Genomic DNA, 23363 nt, shown 5'->3' with positions numbered 1-23363 from the left:
CTTTGCACGAAGTCATTCATCTTGGTTCACCTGATTGTTGTTAAATTTGTGAAGTATTAAGTATTATAAATATTACAAAATGCATGTCTACACTAAACTTAACCTGTTTGTTTGTTTCTTCAATGCACGGCCTCTTTTGGAATAATGACTGCCCAGGTATTTTAGGGGTCGTTCCGGAATTCCATACCGGCCCTCGGTAAAAACAATCGGCGATGGATCCTTACGGGCTCCATGTGGCAGCTTTCGATGAGCCAGGCAAAAAAAATCACATAATTATGAAACCGCCTTACGCAGTCCTGTACCGCTGATTACGAGGGTCCGCTGCGGACGGTGATTTAAAGTTTAAATATGTCGGATACTTTGTGATCGGTTGTGTACTTTGTGAACATTCATTCAAGATACGATCCCGTCTCCCGTTGTCCTTTAAAGACGTACATTTTCTGCCAACACTTAAAGCTGCACTCCCACAGATTGACCGTTTTGACAACTTTTTTTGTCTTGGAACGAGCCATTTTTGCGATAATCAATGGAAAGCAGTTATATAATACTTCTGACAAAAATTTATATCGCAGATTATTAAATTTAAGTTCAAAAGTTGATGTTTTATGCATTTTTCTTAAACCGTTACTGGCGTTAGTAACGGTTTAAGCCATAAAACATTAATTTTCGAACGGAAATATGAAAATCTACGATCTGAATTTTTGTCAGCAATCTTTTATCATTGGTTTGCTGATATTTACGCAAAATTTTGCTCTTTCCATGACAAAAAATAAAAAAGTTGTAAAAACGGTATGTCTGTGAGAGTGCAGCTTAAAGATTAAATAACATTCATAAAAAGACATTATCAGTTTACAGAATTCCTACGTGTAACCTTTTATAACATGTCCAATAAAATATTGTGACGTGTGAAGTTTATATAATATATACACTTTGTGGTGTTACGTCAACAGTCTTGATTCCTAACGTTTTCACATTTTGGCGTCTAGAAATTTGAACATAACTTGGTTAAACTCATTTGACTTAAATGAGCTTATTGTACCAAAAAACAATTGTTTACAGATACAAAATATAAGCGATATTTTGCGTGTGTTTTAACTAGTGAAATTGTGGCCACATAGCTAGTAATTAAAAACCCCGTTTATAAAGGATGATATTGTATTATAATTTTATGTACATAATCACCTCCTTTTCTTTGTTTTATCAGATAAGACAAAATAATTAAACATAAAAATGCATTAAAATAAAAAAAATGAAACATTTTATCAACCTGTTTTCTTCCCTTTAAGATTATTCGAAAAATTAATCATGCAAAAAGTAACTCATCATCGTTTTGTAGCCCGACTATGCATATCCCATTATCGCCTCATTATTTATTATTTTTCATCTCTTTTTTCGTAGTTGATATAATTTATGTACCTAATTAGTAGTCATGCAGTAAGTAGCTTTTTGCGTCAGATGACGGAGAAGACGTTGTGTACGGTTAATGCGCGGTGAACGTTTTATTTCACGCTTTGGGCACATGATAAACATACCATAAAACGAAGTGTACCGTTTAACGTTCGGATGAGTGTACGAATTGCATGTATTTGTGTTTCTGTGTGTTTGTTACAATAATTTCGAAATGGATAACATCATGGCGCAATATAAGGAGACCAAATCATTATCGATAATGGTAAGATATTTTATCATGTTACTTTACATATTGTTTTTTGTTTCATTTCATTCTTAATGGACATGTTTTTTTAAGATTTAGTGTTCAACATATATTTTGTCCAGTGAAGAGGCAGTTGACCTCAAATTTGCCAATTAATTTAGTTAAGTAAAATCAGCAGTCAACCGTTATTAATTTAAATCAGGTGAAGCGGTAGATATAAACATTTTAGCGTCTTAAAACCTAATTTAAACATAACTGTGTTTAACTCATTTGGCTTCAATGAATTTTGGCTACTGAGCTTGTTTTTTTTATAGTGTTTCACATAACTATTGAGTGGTCCAGTTAGATGGTAGTCCACACAATAGTATGTAAACAACTCAGAAACGTTAAAGGCTGTTAGTATGTATTTAAACAAAGTGAATGGCTGATGCATCGCATCAAAACATTTATTTTTGTAAGAACCTGTATATACTCACAACCCTTAACCATTACAATGTGTCGTCTTAATTGTATCACCGACGCTACTGTTGAAGTTCGTTGTAAAACATGGTTGAAAAATAGTATGAAACTCTCAAATGACTGTCCAGCCGTTATACCTGTTAAAGGGCAACATAATGAAATCTAACAGCTTATTTTTTTGTTTCTTCAAGTCAGTCTTATTCTTACGAAGTTGATTAGTTCGACGGTGTTCATTTGTTCAATTTCTTCTTTTTTATCTGAATTATGCTCCAAACTTCCTATATTTCGTGTTCTTGAGAAAGTATCATTATCACTAAAAGCTTTGTGGTGTACACAACACAATAATGCCATCAATTATGATATAATTAATGTGCTTGTTTACGTTAAAAAAACTTTCAATCATAGACTGTCAGCCTTTGAAACTCGATGTGGAAAGATAAAATCATCGTTTCACAAGCTGTGCATTCTGCACAAGAAATGTAGCTTGCTCAGGTAAAGTTTAAAGCTGCACTCTCACAGATTAACCGTTTTGAAAACTTTTTTTATTTTCGTCTTAGAGCGAGCCAATTTATTCGAAAATGAATGGAAACCAAATTGAAGTTTAAGCCGCACTCTCACAGATATACCATTTTGACAACTTTTTTTTCTTGAAAAGAGCCAATTTGTGCGTAAATATCTGAAAACCAATCAATTTAGATAGCTGACAATTTGTTTTCATATTTCCGTTCGAAAATTAGTGCTTTATGGCTTAAACCGTTACTAACTGTTTAAGAAAACTGCATAAAACATCAATTTTTGAACTTAAATATAAAAATCTGCGATCTATGTTTTTGTCAGCAGTCTTATATAATTGGTTTCCATAGATTTTCGCAAAAATTGGCTAGTTCCAAGACAAAAAATAAAAAAAGGTGTCAAATCGTTCAATCTGTGAGAGTGCAGCTTTAAATGCATTTTTGTAAAACCGTTAGTAACGCTTATAGCCATAAAGCATTAATTTTCGAACGCAAAAATTAAAATCTGCAATCTGATCTTTTGTCAGCAGTCTTAAATCACTGGTTTGCCGATATTTACGCAAAAATGGCTCACTACAAGACAAAACATTAAAACGTTGTCAAAACGGTAAATCTATGAGAGTGCAATTTTAATGACGGGAATATTTACTGGTATATTATGAAAAGAATACAAACAAAAGACCATGTTTCACTTCATACACTTTTGAGTCCGTGTACGACTTTCAAGTATTTAAGGTGAAAAACATGTTTTTCATGAGTTCATCTTGACATGAAACATTGACAGATCACCTTAGGTAATGCACACATGATTTGCATAGCTGATATTGACAGTATAAGGTTCGCATATTGATGTTTTTTTGCTTAGGCCTAAAAAAAATAATTGTTAGGGTAACATCCTTTTCAAAAATAGGTAGGGTGGGTAGGCTTTTTTTATATCAGGCTTTTTATAAGAATGTAATTTTCATCATTGAAGAATGGTGTTAAAGTTATCCTCTGTTTAAGCATTTAAGGCTTTAAACTGTATATTGAAAAGCAATTAAAAAAAACATATATATATATATATTTTTTTTTTTTCAAATTGACTATAAAAACCGTAGGGTCGGCGCCTATTCCGTAGGAAGGTTCGCGTTACCCGTACCAAATGTATTTTTTGTAGGCCTTAGTGTTTGTGATAAATGAGAATAGATAACAAAATGCTTTTAATGCGCATCACAAAAAGTGTACACCTGAAAACCTTTTAAATTGTTCGATTTCGGTGCATTTGGCGTTTACCCTATCGCCATGAATAAATTCTCAACCTGGTGTTAGATTGATTAATCCATCTGACATTTTAAAGTTGTACTTTTATTCAAAATCAATACATGCACGTGTAAAACAAACATAATTTTTGAGTGATACATCTTTGACTACTTACTAAAAAATGCATTTATATATAATATTAATTACTGATAACAAGATTATAACCGTGTTTTTATTAGCTGAAACCGCAAAAATAATAAATAATTGGTGAGTGCAAAAAGTTTAACGGCGATCTCCTATAGTCTCATAAGGTAAAATACCATGTTTTCTGCACCTTTCAATCAAACTAAACTCGATTTCTTTCATAAGATTCATTTTTTTTGACACTTATTAATCCTTTTTGGTATATCAAAGCAATTGTATTAAAAGTCTTAATTGGGAGTAAGAGTGCATTTTTAATTTAACTCATTTTTAGCGATAAACCATCAATTTCTAACTTGCGATATGATCTTTTATCAGCAGTCTCATATCACTGGTTTCCAGACATTAACGCAAAAATTGGTTCATTCTAGACAAAAAAATAAAATAATAAGTGGTCAAAACGGTCAATCGATGAGAGTGCAGCTTTAAATATACCTTCATTCATTTTCTTAACATATATATATATATAGCTTCACTCTCACAGATTTACCATTTTTACAACTTTTTTTTTTATTTTTTGTCTTGGAAACAGCCAATTGTTGCGTAAATATCTCAAAACCAATGATATAAATTTGCTGACAAAAAATCAGATCGTTGATTTTCATATTTCCGTTCGAAAATTAATGTTTTGTGGCTTAAACCGTTACTAACGGTTAAAGAAAAATGCATAAAACATATTTTTTTACCTTAAATGTAAAAATCTGCGATCTAAGTTTTTGTCAGCAGCCTTATTTAACTGATTGCCATGGATTTTCGCCAAAAAATGGCTCGTTCCAAGACAAAAAAATGAAAAAGTTCAATCTGTGAGAGTGCAGATTTAAGATTTAAAATATAAGAAAAAATAGCGTTGTACAATGATAAATTTGAAATCCACAATAAGAAATGGAAATGCTTAAACTTACAACATAACTTGATAATACAAGACACAATAAGCCATATAAAAACAATCGTAGGCAGTGGCGTAGCTACATTAAGGCCTTGTAGGCCTGGGCCTACAACTGTTTTGAAAAATGACAAAATTTAAATAATCAAAAAATGCAATAAAACTAATAGCTTTACACTTAAAACAACTCCAAAGTTTGTCGTTAATTTTCAACCAAAGTTTAGTGTTTATTTAAACAACATGCAGGATGTATTGCTTGACTTCATTGTAATAGGTTCAAATATAATTAAATGAGTGCAATGCACGTATAAAAGTCCCCAAACTCACATAGAAGCATCGGGCCTACAAGTTTTTAGGCCTAGCTACGTCCCTGGTAGGACTTAAATAATATATATACATAAATATATTTGAGCTCCTCTTCTTGATTACACTAGCTAGTATAGGGGACATCGACCGTATAAACACGGTGTTTGCGATGTGATGTGTGTGTTTGTTTTTTGAGCTGGGTGTTCCAGGGCTTTTTCTGCCCATTTTTGGAAAAAGACCCTGGATATTTTGGAAAAATTTGCGTCGCTATATGCCGAAATTGGGAGATTTTACAGTTAAAAACACGCTTTCAGTCTTTTGCGAATGAGGAAATTATTAAATATTAGTTTATTTTCCCTTTTATAAAACTCAAAACGGCTGAAATATCAATCCCTGCGGTGTAAATATCAATTCCAATAAATCATGACCGATAATATTTCATAATAATCTCTGAATGTGATGAAAATCAATGATTTCTGAATTCAAATATCTCATAAACTTTACATCACATAATTTATGAGGATGTTGAATGTACCAGCTCAGGTAAAAAGACTTTCATAATTTTTTATTCTTTATTTTACTTTTGATTCAGATTTTTTTCTAAAGATTGGGGAAATATCTTGTATTTTGCATCGGGAATGGGTCCGATAGTCGGACCCGTGGGTACTATAGAAAAAGCCCTGTGTTTGAATGTGTATGTGTGTATGCGTGAATATTATTGTTTTTGTATGTATGTGTATCAACAAAATGCATAGAAATGCTGTATAATTTGAGAACTTAAAACTGTGTAATGATATATACTCTGTGTGAAAAATAAACGAGAAAAAACTATGATATAATTAATGTGCTTCTTTACGTCTAAAACAACGAACGTCGATATCAAGCTGTGCATTCTTAAAATCATGGGATGATGAATGCGTGGATAAAGTTTCAGAATGGAAGTATTGACTCTATTCATGCCGAAAGGGGATTTTATTAAAGCAATTAATTACAAACAAAAGCCATGTTTCACTTCTTACACTGTTTTGTGTACGGTAACGACTTTCAAGAATAAAAGGTTAAAGCATGTTTGTCACGAGTTCATTTTATGCAGATACACATTAAAGTCGACAGCTTTATAAAACGAAGTGTTATTAAATATGTTCATCTATTTATCAATTTGGGGGGAACTTTTATTTACACTTATGTATTTATACTACTACTACTACTACTACTACTACTACTACTACTACTACTACTACTACTACTACTACTACTACTACTACTACTACTACTACTACGACCACTACGACCAATACGACTACTACTACTTCTAATAATTGTACTACTACTACTACTACTACTACTACTACTACTACTACTACTACTACTACTACTACTACTACTACTACTACTACTACTACTACTACTACTACTACTACTACTACTACTGCTGCTGCTGCTGCTACTTCTACTACTACTACTGCTGCTGCTGCTGCTACTTCTACTACTACTACTACTGCTGCTGCTGCCGTACTACTGCTACTACTACTACTGCTGCTGCTGCTGCTGTTACTGCTGCTGCTGCAATTATTTTAACAATAATAATAATAATAATAATAATAGTAATAATAATAATAATAATAATAATAATAATAATAATAATAATAATAATATTAATAATAATAATAATATTAATAATAATAATAATTGTTTTTGGACGTTCAAAAACTACCAGAATTCGGAATGTTTGTCATAGTTCATTTCGACGTATAAACATGGACGGATCACCTTATGTAATGTACACACGATTTGCACAGTTGATATTGACAGTTTTAGGTCCATATTTCGAAAGTTTTTGCTTAGTGTTTGTGATAAAAGTGCACAGATTACAAAATGCTTTTAATGGGCATCACAAAAAAGTGTAAACTGAAAACCAGTTAAATTGTTCGAAGTCGGTGCGTTTGGCGTTTACCCTTTCGGCATGAATAGAGTCTCAATCTGGTGTTAGATTGATTAATTCATCTGGCATTTTAATTGCAAATTTTAATTTCGGGATGTCGGATGACTCACATTATTTTGATAAATTTGAAACAGGGTTAAGAGATGAAAAAGAATATGGAAAACATTTACCAAAACTGTTGTTACAGGCTAATAATATCTTTCATATGTTCCCCGTCAGGATAGAAGAATCCGATCCGAGGGCACCTGCGTTGCCACGTAACGAGACTTGCCTGGCAACGCAGGTGCCCTCGTGTCGATTTTTCCATCCGGACCGGAAACACATAACAGGCTTTATTAATCTTCAGAAACTATAAGCCGGACTTCAAAATGAGTACACAGATGTTTTAAGATGACCCTCTGTCAACATTTTTCACCCCATGTTTTTTGTTGTTGTTTTTTTTTCATTTACATTTTCATTTATTCAAGCCATAAGTACCAAACATAAAAAACAACAGCAAAATACTATTTACAGGTACACATTTGAAATAAAGGGTATTTCTATTTTCCTTTACCCCATGTTGATTCATAAAACAAAACATAATTGCTAAGTTGATGCTCGCCACCACTAACAATTTTTACTTGTCCGGTCAGCGCTGTAGTTAGCGCACTCGCTTCGCACTAAGGTGACCTGGGTTCGATTCCCGGCGTGGGCGCATGTGAGTTTTGTAAGTAGTCACCAAGCCAAACAAATTGGTTTTCTCCAGGTACTCCGGTTCCCTCCACAACACAAGACCACACTCTCAGGCAACATCGTGCCAACGAGAGTGACTTAGTATCAATTATCATATTTTTTCTTTACAATCGTTGTAAAATATATAACGTTTAAACTAACATTTACGTCTTTAAAAAGTATTTATGTTTAGTTGTCAAATATTTGCGACATAACAACACAAAAAAATGAAGAAAAAAATATTTGCGACAGAATTGTACATTGAATGTTCCTTCAAATAAAAAATATAATTAGTGTAAAGCTTTAGTTTTGTTTAAAAAGCTTAGGTTTGATACAACAACAACGTGCTAAAGGTCGTTCAAACGTTGATGTTACAGCCGTATGGCGAACTGTGCTACTAGAATAAGTGAAAAACTCGAAAGTACAACAGTATAGTATGTTACCATTTCATTATGTGTCTCATATTAGCATACACTTATTAACTTCTTCAATGTCAAGGTTATTGAAGTTAAAACTTCATTTTTTTTTTGTTATGAATTATGTTTGCTTACAAAAGTTGTTGTAGAAAGGTCAAGGGTTAATTTCTCTATATTTCTCTTTGTTAAGTTTCTGTACAGTGAACACTTTTAAAGCTGCACTCGCACAGATTGAACGTTTTGACAACTTTTTTATGTTTCGTCTTGGAACGAGCCATTTTTTCGAAAATCCATAGAAACCAGTTATATAAGACTGCTGACAAAACATCATTTATCTTAAATCGTTAGTAACGGTTTAAGCCATAAAACATTAATTTTCGAACGGAAATATGAAAATCTACGATCTGATTTTTTGTCAGCAATCTTATATCATTGGTTTGCAGAAATTTTACGCAAAAAGTTGCACTTTCCAAGACAAAAAAATAAAAAATAAATGTAAAAATGGTCAATCTGTGAGAGTGTAGCTTTATAGCCTTATGTGTGACCTCAGTGCATGTTGCCAAAGGTGGTACTCAATGTTTTTCCCAAGAGTCTATAATATCACATTGTAACTGTTTTCAATTTAAAATATGTAATTTAATGAAAAGAATATAAACAATCTATAACTTCCTAATAAGAAAATATAACACAATTCAAAACCAAAGTAAAATGATCATTTAAATATTAAAATGCAAAAGTCACCAATATCGACTGTGATTTTTATTACTTCATTATGTTTGCCTAGATTTCGTTTGTGAAAAAGCATAGCATTATTAAAATCACAGAACTTTTATGTGCACAATTTCTTAATTTTTAATATCAAATCAGCATAAATGACCTTTTTTCAAACTCAGTTCTATATTAAACATGTATGAAATGCTAAAGAAATGGCAAATATCATAAATATGTTTAACAAACTGTAAATATTCTCTCTTTTTTTTCGAAATAGCCATCCGTCATCGATATGGCCATAGTTCGATATATAAAGAAATAAGTAAGTTGTCAACCAATCAGACAGGTTCTCATTATCTGTAAGGGCTTGACAGATGTTGACAGCTCAGTCGCTGTATACAGCAGTCATGTTTCATTCATTATTTCAGCTTGTATGTTTGTAGTTCCTTGTGTGCGAACCGGATTCCGTTCTAATTTAAAACTTGAGTGTTGATATTTCCGTTATTATTTGAGCGAGTTCTTGTGTGTGAGAGCCGGATACACTTCCAGTTTTCAAACTTGTGCGTTTTGATATTTTCAGACTTTGGCATCATGAAACGTCGGAAGATATTCTTGTCTGCAATTCAAGCAATTAAAGAGTGTTTGATACAAAATTTAAATGCAGAACCATGGCTGCGGTGGCATTGATTACAAATATTTCACGACGAGTAATGTCGGTGATTCGCACATCTAAGAAAATCATCGCCGTTGTCATACTCCTGGCCATTATTGCTATCGCTATGATGTTGCAATACGTCGACCAGGTTCACATTAGGCATTTCACGGTTAATCGAACGACTAGGCGACCATCTAGCCTTGCTGACGACATTTGGGCAACCATGAGGGCCTTCACACCATCCCCCGACGACATGAGGGCCATAGCACCCAACCCGGATCTGATCGCCAAAATCAACGCATCATCGGATGTCCAATATCCTGTGACTATAAACGGATCGTATCTGATTGAGAATCCAGCCTTATGTTCATCTGTGCCTGATTTGTCCGTGTTAATCATTGTTCATACCGCTCCAGACCATTTTGAATTGCGCAGTGCAATGAGACGAACTTGGGCGAATGATACCTATTATAAATCCCTAGGAAAGGTTAGAACATTGTTCCTTCTTGGTACAGTCCATAACACAAAGGTACAGACAGAGCTGGAAAGGGAATTTAAAGAACATCAAGACCTTTTGCAAGGAGATTTCGTCGATGCTTACAGGAACCTTACACATAAAGGTGTTCTAGGATACCGCTGGGTTTCCGAGCGGTGCCGGAACGCGAAATATATCCTGAAAGTTGACGATGATATCGTCGTTGATATGTATAGACTATTTACTAAAGTTCTTCCAAAATATACAAACAAAACGAAACAAATCCTATGCAATCATATTTTCCCAGGAACTATGCTTATCATCCGGGAAAAGAAAAGCAAGTGGTATGTGAATGAAAACCATTTTAAGGGACATAAATTTTATCCAGAGTATTGCAGCGGGTTTCTAGTCCTCTTTTCTAATGACGTGATACCGGCAATATTCAAATCCGCATCGGTGACGCCATTTTTCTGGGTGGATGACGTGTATTTGTACGGCCTTGCGCCAAAGCATGTACCAGGTATTGAATACAACGGTTTGGAGCAAAAGGACCACATGCTGGACAGCAACAAAGCTTTAAAGTGTTATAGAAACGAAACAATGAATAACCAGCATAAATGTGATTACCTTGTTACTGGTTCTCGAAAAATGCAAGTTTCAGTGGAAATATGGTCGGAAATGACTAAACAGTACGAAAAAGAGAAATTAGAGAAAATAAAAGAAGCTGTCACTACGACTATCAATTATAATACGACGGGGAATTCTGAATAATGATATTATAGAAAAATCATATACATATTCAGAACATAACTCTTGGATATGGGTTTGTTGGGTAACCGTTTAATGCCATCATTTAAAAAGAATTCTACCCAAAAGGAGAGCATATAGTCGGTGCTTTGTTAGTCCATCCATCAGTCCGTCTGACTGTCCGGGCCAACATAACGGTGTTTAGGGGTTAGGAGGCTAATGGTTATTTATTTCTTTTGAACTAACACGTAAAACTTCACGTTTTAAGTGGCTTTTTAATGAAGGGGAACAGAAGGAGCTTATATCTTCCTGCGATACTCTTGTTTTAGAGATAAAATATTCATATGCTTTAGTTTAGTTTTTTGCTTGAAATCTGAATAAAAACGTGTCAAAGCTGACAACCTCCCTTTCCTGGTCAAAATAAACGTTGACAGTATCGGAGTTCTCCGGAACGTTGCAGAACCATGTTCTCGCTTCACCTGTGGTAGCGGTTGTGCGTGATCCCCCCCCCCCCGGTCGTAGTCATCTGCACGGAAAGCCCAATGCCAATGCCATACAAACAGATAGCAAAACTAAACAGGACCACCATGAATTGACAAGATTATATGTTCACTGGGTACTTTAAAGATGACTTTTTTAATATCATAAAAATTTTTTATTTAATTTCAGATTTTTTTTTCTAAATTGGCATTAATTTGTGTATTTTAAAGTTGGCAGTAAATGTATAGGCTTTCTAAAATAAGTTTATTGATTGAATTTACTAGTTTAGTGTTTTATTGTTAATGTAAAAAGAATATGAATACACGATCATCAATTTCATGTCATATTTGCAATAGTTTGAACATTCTTATTATATATATATATACCCGTTTGCTTTACCTTTCAGTGTTTTCGTTTTCATTATTTTGCGTAGAGCTCTGTACATACATGTAGACACTATTTATTTTAACATTCCCCATTCAACATTTACTATACCGTATGTCAGCTAATGGTATTCAAGATAGCTTACATTAACACCCATTTACACATTTATTGCTATTCATAAAAAGAGGCTTCAATTGTTATCTCTCATTAATCATTGTTACTTGTCATTTGTTATATCTTAATTAACGTGCCATATTTAAATTATGCGTAGTGTGTTACAAAACATGTATTTGTTCATGTTTCGATTAATACATATCATGAGTTTCGTATAGTGTTTTTTAATTTGGATGTATTTATGGAAATTAAACGTTTAAGTCTTACCAATTAACGCGAACGTTTAATTTTCATAAAAAACAACCACAACATTTTTTGCATATTAACAATATACACCCGTTAGAAAAATTGAAGTATTCGCCCATACCTCTGTATTGCGTACTTGTTATCAACTGAAGCAACATGTGTAGGTATTTCTTTAATCAGGTTTTTGTTATTTATTCGTATTTTTCAAACCGTTTTCGCCTTCGTTCATCAGGGTTAAAATATGTTTTTCATTGGAGTATTATTTTCTTTTATTATTACTTTTAAAGTATATGTTGACTTGTGCTCCTTTACCAGCAGACCAGCTTTGTTCTTTTCATGATATGCATTGAATAAATAATGATTGGTATTATGAAATGTTCGGTATAATATAAGAAATATAACACACCACTCCCGGCCATATTGCATTATAAGGAAAAGCCAGTCAGCCAGTCAGCCCCCGAACCTATGTTGATCTCGGCTAACGCCTCCCTCCATATACACCTTTAGGGGTTGACTGACCTGTCCTTATAACATCATATGACCCACAGTGGTATATATAGATAGATAGATTTATTTCATTAAGGAAATATAAAACACTTACTGTGGGTTTTGTTGTTTCTACTATGGTTCAATATGTAACTTTATTTGATCCATTTACATGGCAAATACATAGATAAATGGGCTACCTTATGACTTGTTGGTTGTGGTTGTTGTTTTTTTCCACTTATGTCGCCGTTAGACCCGAATCTGCAAGATAATAGCTCGAATAACGTTGGCGATATCTATTATAATCACTAAATGTTTGGCTCAAAATTTGATATGGATCCGATTTCTACCGGGTTTGAACATAAATTTCAAAGGAAATACAATACAATAGAACTCTAAGTGATAAAAATATTATAAACTGCTCGAAATATTAGAACTGTATTTCAAAGTTATCCATATTTAGAACACCTTTTCCTTGTATTATTTGTATAATGACTTGTTCATGCATAATAAAGTGAAAATAAGTCCCTGATCTGCTTCAGTCTGTTCGTGTTTCTCTTGAATTTAACACTGCAAACAACGATATACTATTTCATTAGGCTGTATGCCGCTAGGCCTGTAGACTTTTATAACCGTATCTCGGAAATTGCATCGGCAGATCGACATAACATTTTTAACTTTTAGCGAATTAATGCGCGCACGGGCGTATCAACCCCACCGACATAATTTACAAAAACATTTACATCGAAAATACCTAGTAAGCTATCTGCTCTAATTGCTACGGACTGCGATCTGCATATTAATTAGCTTGCTATAAATAGCCCTGTAAGGAGTCTTCAGTCTATGTTATGCGGTTAATATAGTTTGAAAAAGATGCGTTTTGCGTAATATAACGCAATTGATATATATTTCGATATCGGCGAATTACAGATCGCAATAAAGATAAGCAGAATCCGCAAATAGTTGCAAAATGAACGCGTACTGAATCAAATAAATACATGTATTGTATACCTGTGTTTAGATTTTGTTTCGGCCGAGGACCGATAATATCTACATGTACATTGTAGGTAAGAATAGAATGTGGGTCATCGCATTCGTACAGGTTTATTCCCCGGAAATAAACTCTGAAAAGTCTTTAAAAGACGGAAAAATATGGATTGTATTATGATGCAATTAAATGCTAATTAGGCGTAAGATATCAAACCATAATGTTTTAAATGAAATTATAATACATCATTTTATCCTAAAATCAGTTTTTTCATAAGTATAATCTATTTGTTTTAAATTGCTTAAATCGGCTATTACTTGACATTTTTATATTGAGATTATTAGATTTTAATTGTGCTTGTAAAATGTGTGCCGCATAAAAACTATTATCTTGTGTGAGCACATACGAACAACCTTTTAACCATTTACTAAATGAATATTATACACTTTTACAATTCAAATCAATACGCGTAAAGCATTGACAGGCTAAAAATTGGCTCGTTCCAAGACAAAAAAATGAAAAAGTTTTCAAAACGTTCAATCTGTGAGAGTGCAGATTTAAGATTTAAAATAGAAGAACAAATAGCTTTGTACAACGATAAATTTGAAACCCACAATAAGAAATGGAAATGCTTAAACTTACAACATAACTTGATAATACAAGACACCATAAGCCATATAAAAACAATCGTAGGCAGTGGCGTAGCTACATTAAGGCCTTGTAGGCCTGGGCCTACAACTTTTGTGAAAAATTACAAAATTTAAATAATCAAAAAATGCAATAAAACTAATAGCTACTCGAACACTTAGAACAACTCCAAAGTTTGTCGTTAATTTTCAACCAAAGTTTAGTGTTTATTTAAACAACATGCAGGATGTATTGCTTGACTTCATTGTAATAGGTTCAAATATAATTAAATGAGTGCAATGCACATATAAAAGTCCCCAAACTCACATAGAAGCATCGGGCCTACAAGTTTTTAGGCCTAGCTACGTCCCTGGTAGGACTTAAATAATATATATACATAAATATATTTGAGCTCCTCTTCTTGAATACACTAGCTAGTATAGGGGACATCGACCGTATAAACAAGGTGTTTGCGATGTGATGTGTGTATTTGTTTTTTGAGCTGGGTGTTCCAGGGCTTTTTCTGCCCATTTTTGGAAAAAGACCCTGGATATTTTGGGGAAATTTGCGTTGCTATATGCCGAAATTGGGAGATTTTACAGTTAAAAACACGCTTTCAGTCTTTTGCGAATGAGGAAATTATTAAATATTAGTTTATTTTTCCTTTCATAAAACCCAAAAGGGCTGAAATATCAATCCCTGGGGTGTAAATATCAATTCCAATAAATCATGACCGATAATATTTCATAATAATCTCTGAATGTGATGAAAATCAATGATTTCTGAATTCAAATATCTCATAAACTTTACATCACATAATTTATGAGGATGTTGAATGTATCAGCTCAGGTAAAAAGACTTTCATAATTTTTTATTTTTTATTTTACTTTTGATTCAGATTTTTTTCTAAAGATTGGGGAAATATCTTGTATTTTGCATCGGGAATGGGTCCGATAGTCGGACCCGTGGGTACTATAGAAAAAGCCCTGTGTTTGAATGTGTATGTGTGTATGCGTGAACATTATTGTTTTTGTATGTATGTGTATCAACAAAATGCATAGAAATTCTGTATAAGTTGAGAACTTAAAACTGTGTAATGATATATACTCTGTGTGAAAAATAAATGAAAAAAACTATGATATAATTAATGTGCTTGTTTACGTCTAAAACAATGAATGTCGATATCAAGCTGTGCATTCTTAAAATCATGGGATGATGAATGCGTGGATAAAGTTTCAGAATGGAAGTATTGACTCTATTCATGCCGAAAGGGGATTTTATTAAAGCAATTAATTACAAACAAAAGTCACTTCTTACACTGTTTTGTGTACGGTAACGACTTTCAAGAATAAAAGGTTAAAGCATGTTTGTCACGAGTTCATTTTATGCAGATACACATTAAAGTTGACAGCTTTATAAAACGAAGTGTTATTAAATATGTTCATCGATTTATCAATTTGGGGGGAACTTTTATTTACACTTATGTATTTATACTACTACTACTACTACTACTACTACTACTACTACTACTACTACTACTACTACTACTACTACTACTACGATCACTACGACTACTACTACTTCTAATAATTGTACTACTACTACTACTACTACTACTACTACTACTACTACTACTACTACTACTACTACTACTACTACTACTACTACTACTACTGCTGCTGCTGCTGCTACTGCTACTTCTACTACTACTACTACTGCTGCTGCTGCCGTACTACTGCTACTACTACTACTGCTGCTGCTGCTGCTGTTACTGCTGCTGCTGCAATTATTTTAACAATAATAATAATAATAATAATAATAATAATAATAATAATAATAATAATAATTGTTTCATTGGACGTTCAAAAACTACCAGAATTCGGAATGTTTGTCATAGTTCATTTCGACGTATAAACATGAACGGATCACCTTATGTAATGTACACACGATTTGCACAGTTGATATTGACAGTTTTAGGTCCATATTTCGAAAGTTTTTGCTGATGTGTTTGTGATAAAAGTGCACAGATTACAAAATGCTTTTAATGGGCATCACAAAAAGTGTAAACTGAAAACCAGTTAAATTGTTCGAAGTCGGTGCGTTTGGCGTTTACCCTTTCGGCATGAATAGAGTCTCAATCTGGTGTTAGATTGATTAATTCATCTGGCATTTTAATTGCAAATTTTAATTTCGGGATGTCGGATGACTCACATTATTTTGATAAATTTGAAACAGGGTTAAGAGATGAAAAAGAATATGGAAAACATTTACCAAAACTGTTGTTACAGGCTAATAATATCTTTCACATGTTCCCCGTCAGGATAGAAGAATCCGACCCGAGGGCACCTGCGTTGCCACGTAACGAGACTTGCCTGGCAACGCAGGTGCCCTCGTGTCGATTTTTCCATCCGGACCGGAAACACATAACAGGCTTTATTAATCTTCAGAAACTATAAGGCGGACTTCAAAATGAGTACACAGATGTTTTAAGATGACCCTCTGTGAACATTTTTCACCCCATGTTTTTTGTTGTTGTTTTTTTTCATTTACATTTTCATTTATTCAAGCCATAAGTACCAAACATAAAAAACAACAGCAAAATACTATTTACAGGTACACATTTGAAATAAAGGGTATTTCTATTTTCCTTTACCCCATGTTGATTTATAAAAAAAAAAACCATAATTGCCAAGTTGATGCTCGCCACCACTAACAATTTTTACTTGTCCGGTTAGCGCTGTAGTTACCGCACTCGCTTCGCACTAAGGTGACCTGGGTTCGATTCCCGGCGTGGGCGCATGTGAGTTTTGTAAGTAGTCACAAAGCCAAACAAATTGGTTTTCTCCAGGTACTCCGGTTCCCCCCACAACACAAGACCACACTCTCAGGCAACATCGTGCCAACGAGAGTGACTTAGTATCAATTATCATATTTTTCTTTACAATCGTTGTAAAATATATAACGTTTAAACTAACATTTACGTCTTTAAAAAGTATTTATGTTTAGCTTGTGTCAAATATTTGCGACATAACAACACAAAAAAATGAAGAAAAAAATATTTGCGACAGAATTGTACATTGTATGTTTCTTCAAATAAAAAATATAATTAGTGTAAAGCTTTAGTTTTGTTTAAAAAGCTTAGGTTTGATACCACAACAACGTGCTAAAGGTCGTCCAAACGTTGATGTTAGAGCCGTATGGCGAACTGTGCTACTAGAATAAGTGAAAAACTCGAAAGTACAACAGTATAGGATGTTACCATTTCATTATGTGTCTCATATTAGCATACACTTATTAACTTCTTCAATGTCAAGGTTATTGAAGTTAAAACTTCATTTTTTTTTTGTTATGAATTATGTTTGCTTACAAAAGTTGTTGTAGTAAGGTCAAGGGTTAATTTCTCTATATTTCTCTTTGTTAAGTTTCTGTACAGTGAACACTTTTAAAGCTGCACTCGCACAGATTGAACGTTTTGACAACTTTTTTATTTTTCGTCTTGGAACGAGGGAATTTTTGCGAAAATCCATAGAAACCAGTTATATAAGACTGCTGACAAAACATCATTTATCTTAAACCGTTAGTAACGGTTTAAGCCATAAAACATTAATTTTCGAACGGAAATATGAAAATCTACGATCTGATTTTTTGTCAGCAATCTTATATCATTGGTTTGCAGAAATTTTATGCAAAAAGTTGCACTTTCCAAGACAAAAAAAAATATAAATAAATGTTAAAATGGTCAATCTGTGAGAGTGTAGCTTTATAGCCTTATGTGTGACCTCAGTGCATGTTGCCAAAGGTGGTACTCAATGTTTTTCCCAAGAGTCTATAATATCACATTGTAACTGTTTTCAATTTAAAATATGTAATTTAATGAAAAGAATATAAACAATCTATAAATTCCTAATAAGAAAATATAACACAATTCAAAACCAAAGTAAAATGATCATTTAAATATTAAAATGCAAAAGTCACCAATATCGACTGTGATTTTTATTACTTCATTATGTTTGCCTAGATTTCGTTTGAAAAAAAGCATAGCATTATTAAAATCACAGAACTTTTATGTGCACAATTTCTTAATTTTTAATATCAAATCAGCATAAATGACCTTTTTTCAAACTCATTTCTATATTAAACATGTATGAAATGCTAAAGAAATTGCAAATATCATAAATATGTTTAACAAACTGTAAATATTCTCTTTTTTTTCGAAATAGCCATCCGTCATCGATATGGCCATAGTTCGATATATAAAGAAATAAGTAAGTTGTCAACCAATCAGACAGGTTCTCATTATCTGTAAGGGCTTGACAGATGTTGACAGCTCAGTCGCTGTATACAGCAGTCATGTTTCATTCATTATTTCAGCTTGTATGTTTGTAGTTCCTTGTGTGCGAACCGGATTCCGTTCTAATTTAAAACTTGAGTGTTAATATTTCCGTTATTATTTGAGCGAGTTTTTGTGTGTGAGAGCCGGATACACTTCCAGTTTTCAAACTTGTGCGTTTTGATAATTTCAGACTTTGGCATCATGAAACGTCGGAAGATATTCTTGGCTGCAATTCAAGCAATTAAAGAGTGTTTGGTACAAAACTTAAATGCAGAACCATGGCTGCGGTGGCTTTGATTACAAATATTTCACGACGAGTAATGTCGGTGATTCGCACATCTAAGAAAATCATCGCCGTTGTCATACTCCTGGCCATTATTGCCATCGCTATGATGTTGCAATACGTCGACCAGGTTCGCATTAGGCATTTCACGGTTAATCGGACGACTAGGCGACCATCTAGCCTTGCTGACGACATTTGGGCAACCATGAGGGCCTTCACACCATCCCCCGACGACATGAGGGCCATAGCACCCAACCCGGATCTGATCGCCAAAATCAACGCATCATCGGATGTCCAATATCCTGTGACTATAAACGGATCGTATCTGATTGAGAATCCAGCCTTATGTTCATCTGTGCCTGATTTGTCCGTGTTAATCATTGTTCATACCGCTCCAGACCATTTTGAATTGCGCAGTGCAATGAGACGAACTTGGGCGAATGATACCTATTATAAATCCCTAGGAAAGGTTAGAACATTGTTCCTTCTTGGTACAGTCCATAACACAAAGGTACAGATAGAGTTGGAAAGGGAATTCAAAGAACATCAAGACCTTTTGCAAGGAGATTTCGTCGATGCTTACAGGAACCTTACACATAAAGGTGTTCTAGGATACCGCTGGGTTTCCGAGCGGTGCCGGAACGCGAAATATATCCTGAAAGTTGACGATGATATCGTTGTTGATATGTATAGACTATTTACTAAAGTTCTTCCAAAATATACAAACAAAACGAAACAAATCCTATGCAATCATATTTTCCCAGGAACTATGCTTATCATCCGGGAAAAAAAAAGCAAGTGGTATGTGAATGAAAACCATTTTAAGGGACATAAATTTTATCCAGAGTATTGCAGCGGGTTTCTAGTCCTCTTTTCTAATGACGTGATACCGGCAATATTCAAATCCGCATCGGTGACGCCATTTTTCTGGGTGGATGACGTGTATTTGTACGGCCTTGCGCCAAAGCATGTACCAGGTATTGAATACAACGGTTTGGAGCAAAAGGACCACATGCTGGACAGCAACAATGCTTTAAAGTGTTATAGAAACGAAACAATGAATAACCAGCATAAATGTGATTACCTTGTTACTGGGTCTCGAAAAATGCAAGTTTCAGTGGAAATATGGTCGGAAATGACTAAACAGTACGAAAAAGAGAAATTAGAGAAAATAAAAGAAGCTGTCACTTCGACTATCAATTATAATACGACGGGGAATTCTGAATAATGATATTATAGAAAAATCATATACATATTCAGAACATAACTCTTGGATATGGGTTTGTTGGGTAACCGTTTAATGCCATCATTTAAAAAGAATTCTACCCAAAAGGAGAGCATATAGTCGGTGCTTTGTTAGTCCATCCATCAGTCCGTCTGACTGTCCGGGCCAACATAACGGTGTTTAGGGGTTAGGACGCTAATGGTTATTTATTTCTTTTGAACTAACACGTATAACTTCACGTTTTAAGTGGCTTTTTAATGAAGGGGAACAGAAGGAGCTTATCTCTTCCTGCGATACTCTTGTTTTAGAGATAAAATATTCATATGCTTTAGTTTAGTTTTTTGCTTGAAATCTGAATAAAAACGTGTCAAAGCTGACAACCTCCCTTTCCTGGTCAAAATAAACGTTGACAGTATCGGAGTTCTCCGGAACTTTGCAGAACCATGTTCTCGCTTCACCTGTGGTAGCGGTTGTGCGTGATCCCCCCCCCCCTGGTCGTAGTCATCTGCACGGAAAGCCCAATGCCAATGCCATACAAACAGATAGCAAAACTAAACAGGACCACCATGAATTGACAAGATTTTATGTTCACTGGGTACTTTAAAGATGACTTTTTTAATATCATAATTTTTTCTATTTAATTTCAGATTTTTTTTCTAAATTGGCATTAATTTGTGTATTTAAAAGTTGGCAGTAAATGTATAGGCTTTCTAAAATAAGTTTATTGATTGAATTTACTAGTTAAGTGTTTTATTGTTAATGTAAAAAGAATATGAATACACGATCATCAATTTCATGTCATATTTGCAATAGTTTGAACATTCTTATTATATATTTATATACCCGTTTGCTTTACCTTTCAGTGTTTTCGTTTTCATTATTTTGCGTAGAGCTCTGTACATACATGTAGACACTATTTATTTTAACATTCCCCATTCAACATTTACTATACCGTATGTCAGCTAATGGTATTCAAGATAGCTTACATTAACACCCATTTACACATTTATTGCTATTCATAAAAAGAGGCTTCAATTGTTATCTCTCATTAATCATTGTTACTTGTCATTTGTTATATCTTAATTAACGTGCCATATTTAAATTATGCGTAGTGTGTTACAAAACATATATTTGTTCATGTTTCGATTAATACATATCATGAGTTTCGTATAGTGTTTTTTAATTTGGATGTATTTATGGAAATTAAACGTTTAAGTCTTACCAATTAACGCGAACGTTTAATTTTCATAAAAAAACAACATTTTTTGCATATTAACAATATACACCCGTTAGAAAAATTGAAGTTTTCGCCCATACCTCTGTATTGCGTACTTGCTATCAACTGAAGCAACATGTGTAGGTATTTCTTTAATCAGGTTTTTGTTATTTATTCGTATTTTTCAAACCGTTTTCGCCTTCGTTCATCAGGGTTAAAATATGTTTTTCATTGGAGTATTATTTTCTTTTATTATTACTTTTAAAGTATGCGTTGACTTGTGCTCCTTTACCAGCAGACCAGCTTTGTTCTTTTCATGATATGCATTGAATAAATAATGATTGGTATTATGAAATGTTCGGTATAATATAAGAAATATAACATACCACTCCCGGCCATATTGCATTATAAGGAAAAGCCAGTCAGCCAGTCAGCCCCCGAATCTATGTTGATCTCGGCTAACGCCTCCCTCCATATACACCTTTAGGGGTTGACTGACCTGTCATTATAACATCATATGACCCTCAGTGGTATATATAGATAGATAGATTTATTTCAGTAAGGAAATATAAAACACTTACTGTGGGTTTTGTTGTTTCTACTATGGTTAAATATGTAACTTTATTTGATCCATTTACATGGCAAATACATATATAAATGGGCTACCTTATGACTTGTTGGTTGTGGTTGTTGTTTTTTTTCCACTTATGTCGCCGTTAGACCCGAATCTGCAAGATAATAGCTCGAATAACGTTGGCGATATCTATTACATACCATACATACTCTCCTTATAATGTCATATGACCCTCAGTGGTATATATAAAACACTTATTGTGGGTTTTCTTTTTTCTATTATGGTTAAATATGTATCTTCATTTGAACCATTTACATGGCAAATACATAGATAAATGGGCTACCTTATGACTTGTTGGTTGTGGTTTGGATTTTACTTTCGTCACCGTTAGACCCGAAATCTGCAATATAATAGCTCGAATAACGTTGGCGACATCTATCATAATCACTAAATGTTTGGCTCAAAATTTGATATGGATCCGATTTCTACCGGGTTTGAACATAAATTTCAAAGAAAATACAATACAATAGAACTCTAAGTGATAAAAATATTATAAACTGCTCGAAATATTAGAACTGTATTTCAAAGTTATCCATATTTAGAACACCTTTTCCTTGTATTATTTGTATAATGACTTGTTCATGCATAATAAAGTGAAAATAAGTCCCTGATCTGCTTCAGTCTGTTCGTGTTTCTCTTGAATTTAACACTGCATACAACGATATACTATTTCATTAGGCTGTATGCCGCTAGGCCTGTAGACTTTTATAACCGTATCTCGGAAATTGCATCGGCAGATCGACATAACATTTTTAACTTTTAGCGAATTAATGCGCGCACGGGCGTATCAACCCCACCGACCTAATTTACAAAAACATTTACATCGAAAATACCTAGTAAGCTATCTGCTCTAATTGCTACGGACTGCGATCTGCATATTTATTAGCTTGCTATAAATAGCCCTGTAAGGAGTCTTCAGTCTATGTTATGCGGTTAATATAGTTTGAAAAAGATGCGTTTTGCGTAATATAACGCAATTGATATATATTTCGATATCGGCGAATTACAGATCGCAATAAAGATAAGCAGAATCCGCAAATAGTTGCAAAATGAACGCGTACTGAATCAAATAAATACATGTATTGTATACCTGTGTTTAGATTTTGTTTCGGCCGAGGACCGATAATATCTACATGTACATTGTAGTTAAGAATAGAATGTGGGTCATCGCATTCGTACAGGTTTATTCCCCGGTAATAAACTCTGAGAAGTCTTTAAAAGACGGAAAAATATGGATTGTATTATGATGCAATTAAATGCTAATTAGGCGTAAGATATCGAACCATAATGTTTTAAATGAAATTATAATACTTCATTTTATCCTAAAATCAGTTTTTTCATAAGTATAATCTTTATGTTTTAAATTGCTTAAATCGGCTATTACTTGACATTATTTTATTGAGATTATTAGATTTTAATTGTGCTTGTAAAATGTG

General features: G+C 33.7%; 1 protein-coding gene across 2 annotated transcripts; it reads left to right on the top strand.

The window, feature by feature from the left end:
- Nucleotides 1-1484: 1484 nt before the first annotated feature.
- On the top strand, nucleotides 1485-22079 carry LOC128232272 (lactosylceramide 1,3-N-acetyl-beta-D-glucosaminyltransferase-like). Of its 2 annotated transcripts, none has more exons than XM_052945743.1 (2): nucleotides 1485-1672; nucleotides 18760-22079. In XM_052945743.1, exon 2 carries the CDS (start codon nucleotides 18848-18850, stop codon nucleotides 20078-20080), a length of 1233 nt encoding a protein of 410 aa, XP_052801703.1. In that variant the 5' UTR covers nucleotides 1485-1672; nucleotides 18760-18847; the 3' UTR covers nucleotides 20081-22079. The 2 variants fall into 2 exon arrangements, with proteins under 2 accessions (XP_052801703.1, XP_052801702.1); XM_052945742.1 differs by lacking the exon at nucleotides 18760-22079 and adding an exon at nucleotides 9615-13150 and having other exon boundaries at nucleotides 1488-1672.
- Nucleotides 22080-23363: the final 1284 nt, after the last annotated feature.

This window comes from Mya arenaria, chromosome 4 (assembly GCF_026914265.1).
Source record: "Mya arenaria isolate MELC-2E11 chromosome 4, ASM2691426v1".
Classification (NCBI taxonomy): Eukaryota; Metazoa; Mollusca; class Bivalvia; order Myida; family Myidae; genus Mya; species Mya arenaria.
The sequence above is the reverse complement of the archived record's forward strand: the minus strand, read 5'-3'. Positions and strand labels throughout refer to the sequence as shown.

Excerpts from the sequence above, each read along its gene's own strand:
- LOC128232272 (XM_052945743.1), top strand. The coding sequence starts at position 18,848 with ATGGCTGCGGTGGCTTTGATTACAAATATTTCACGACGAGTAATGTCG.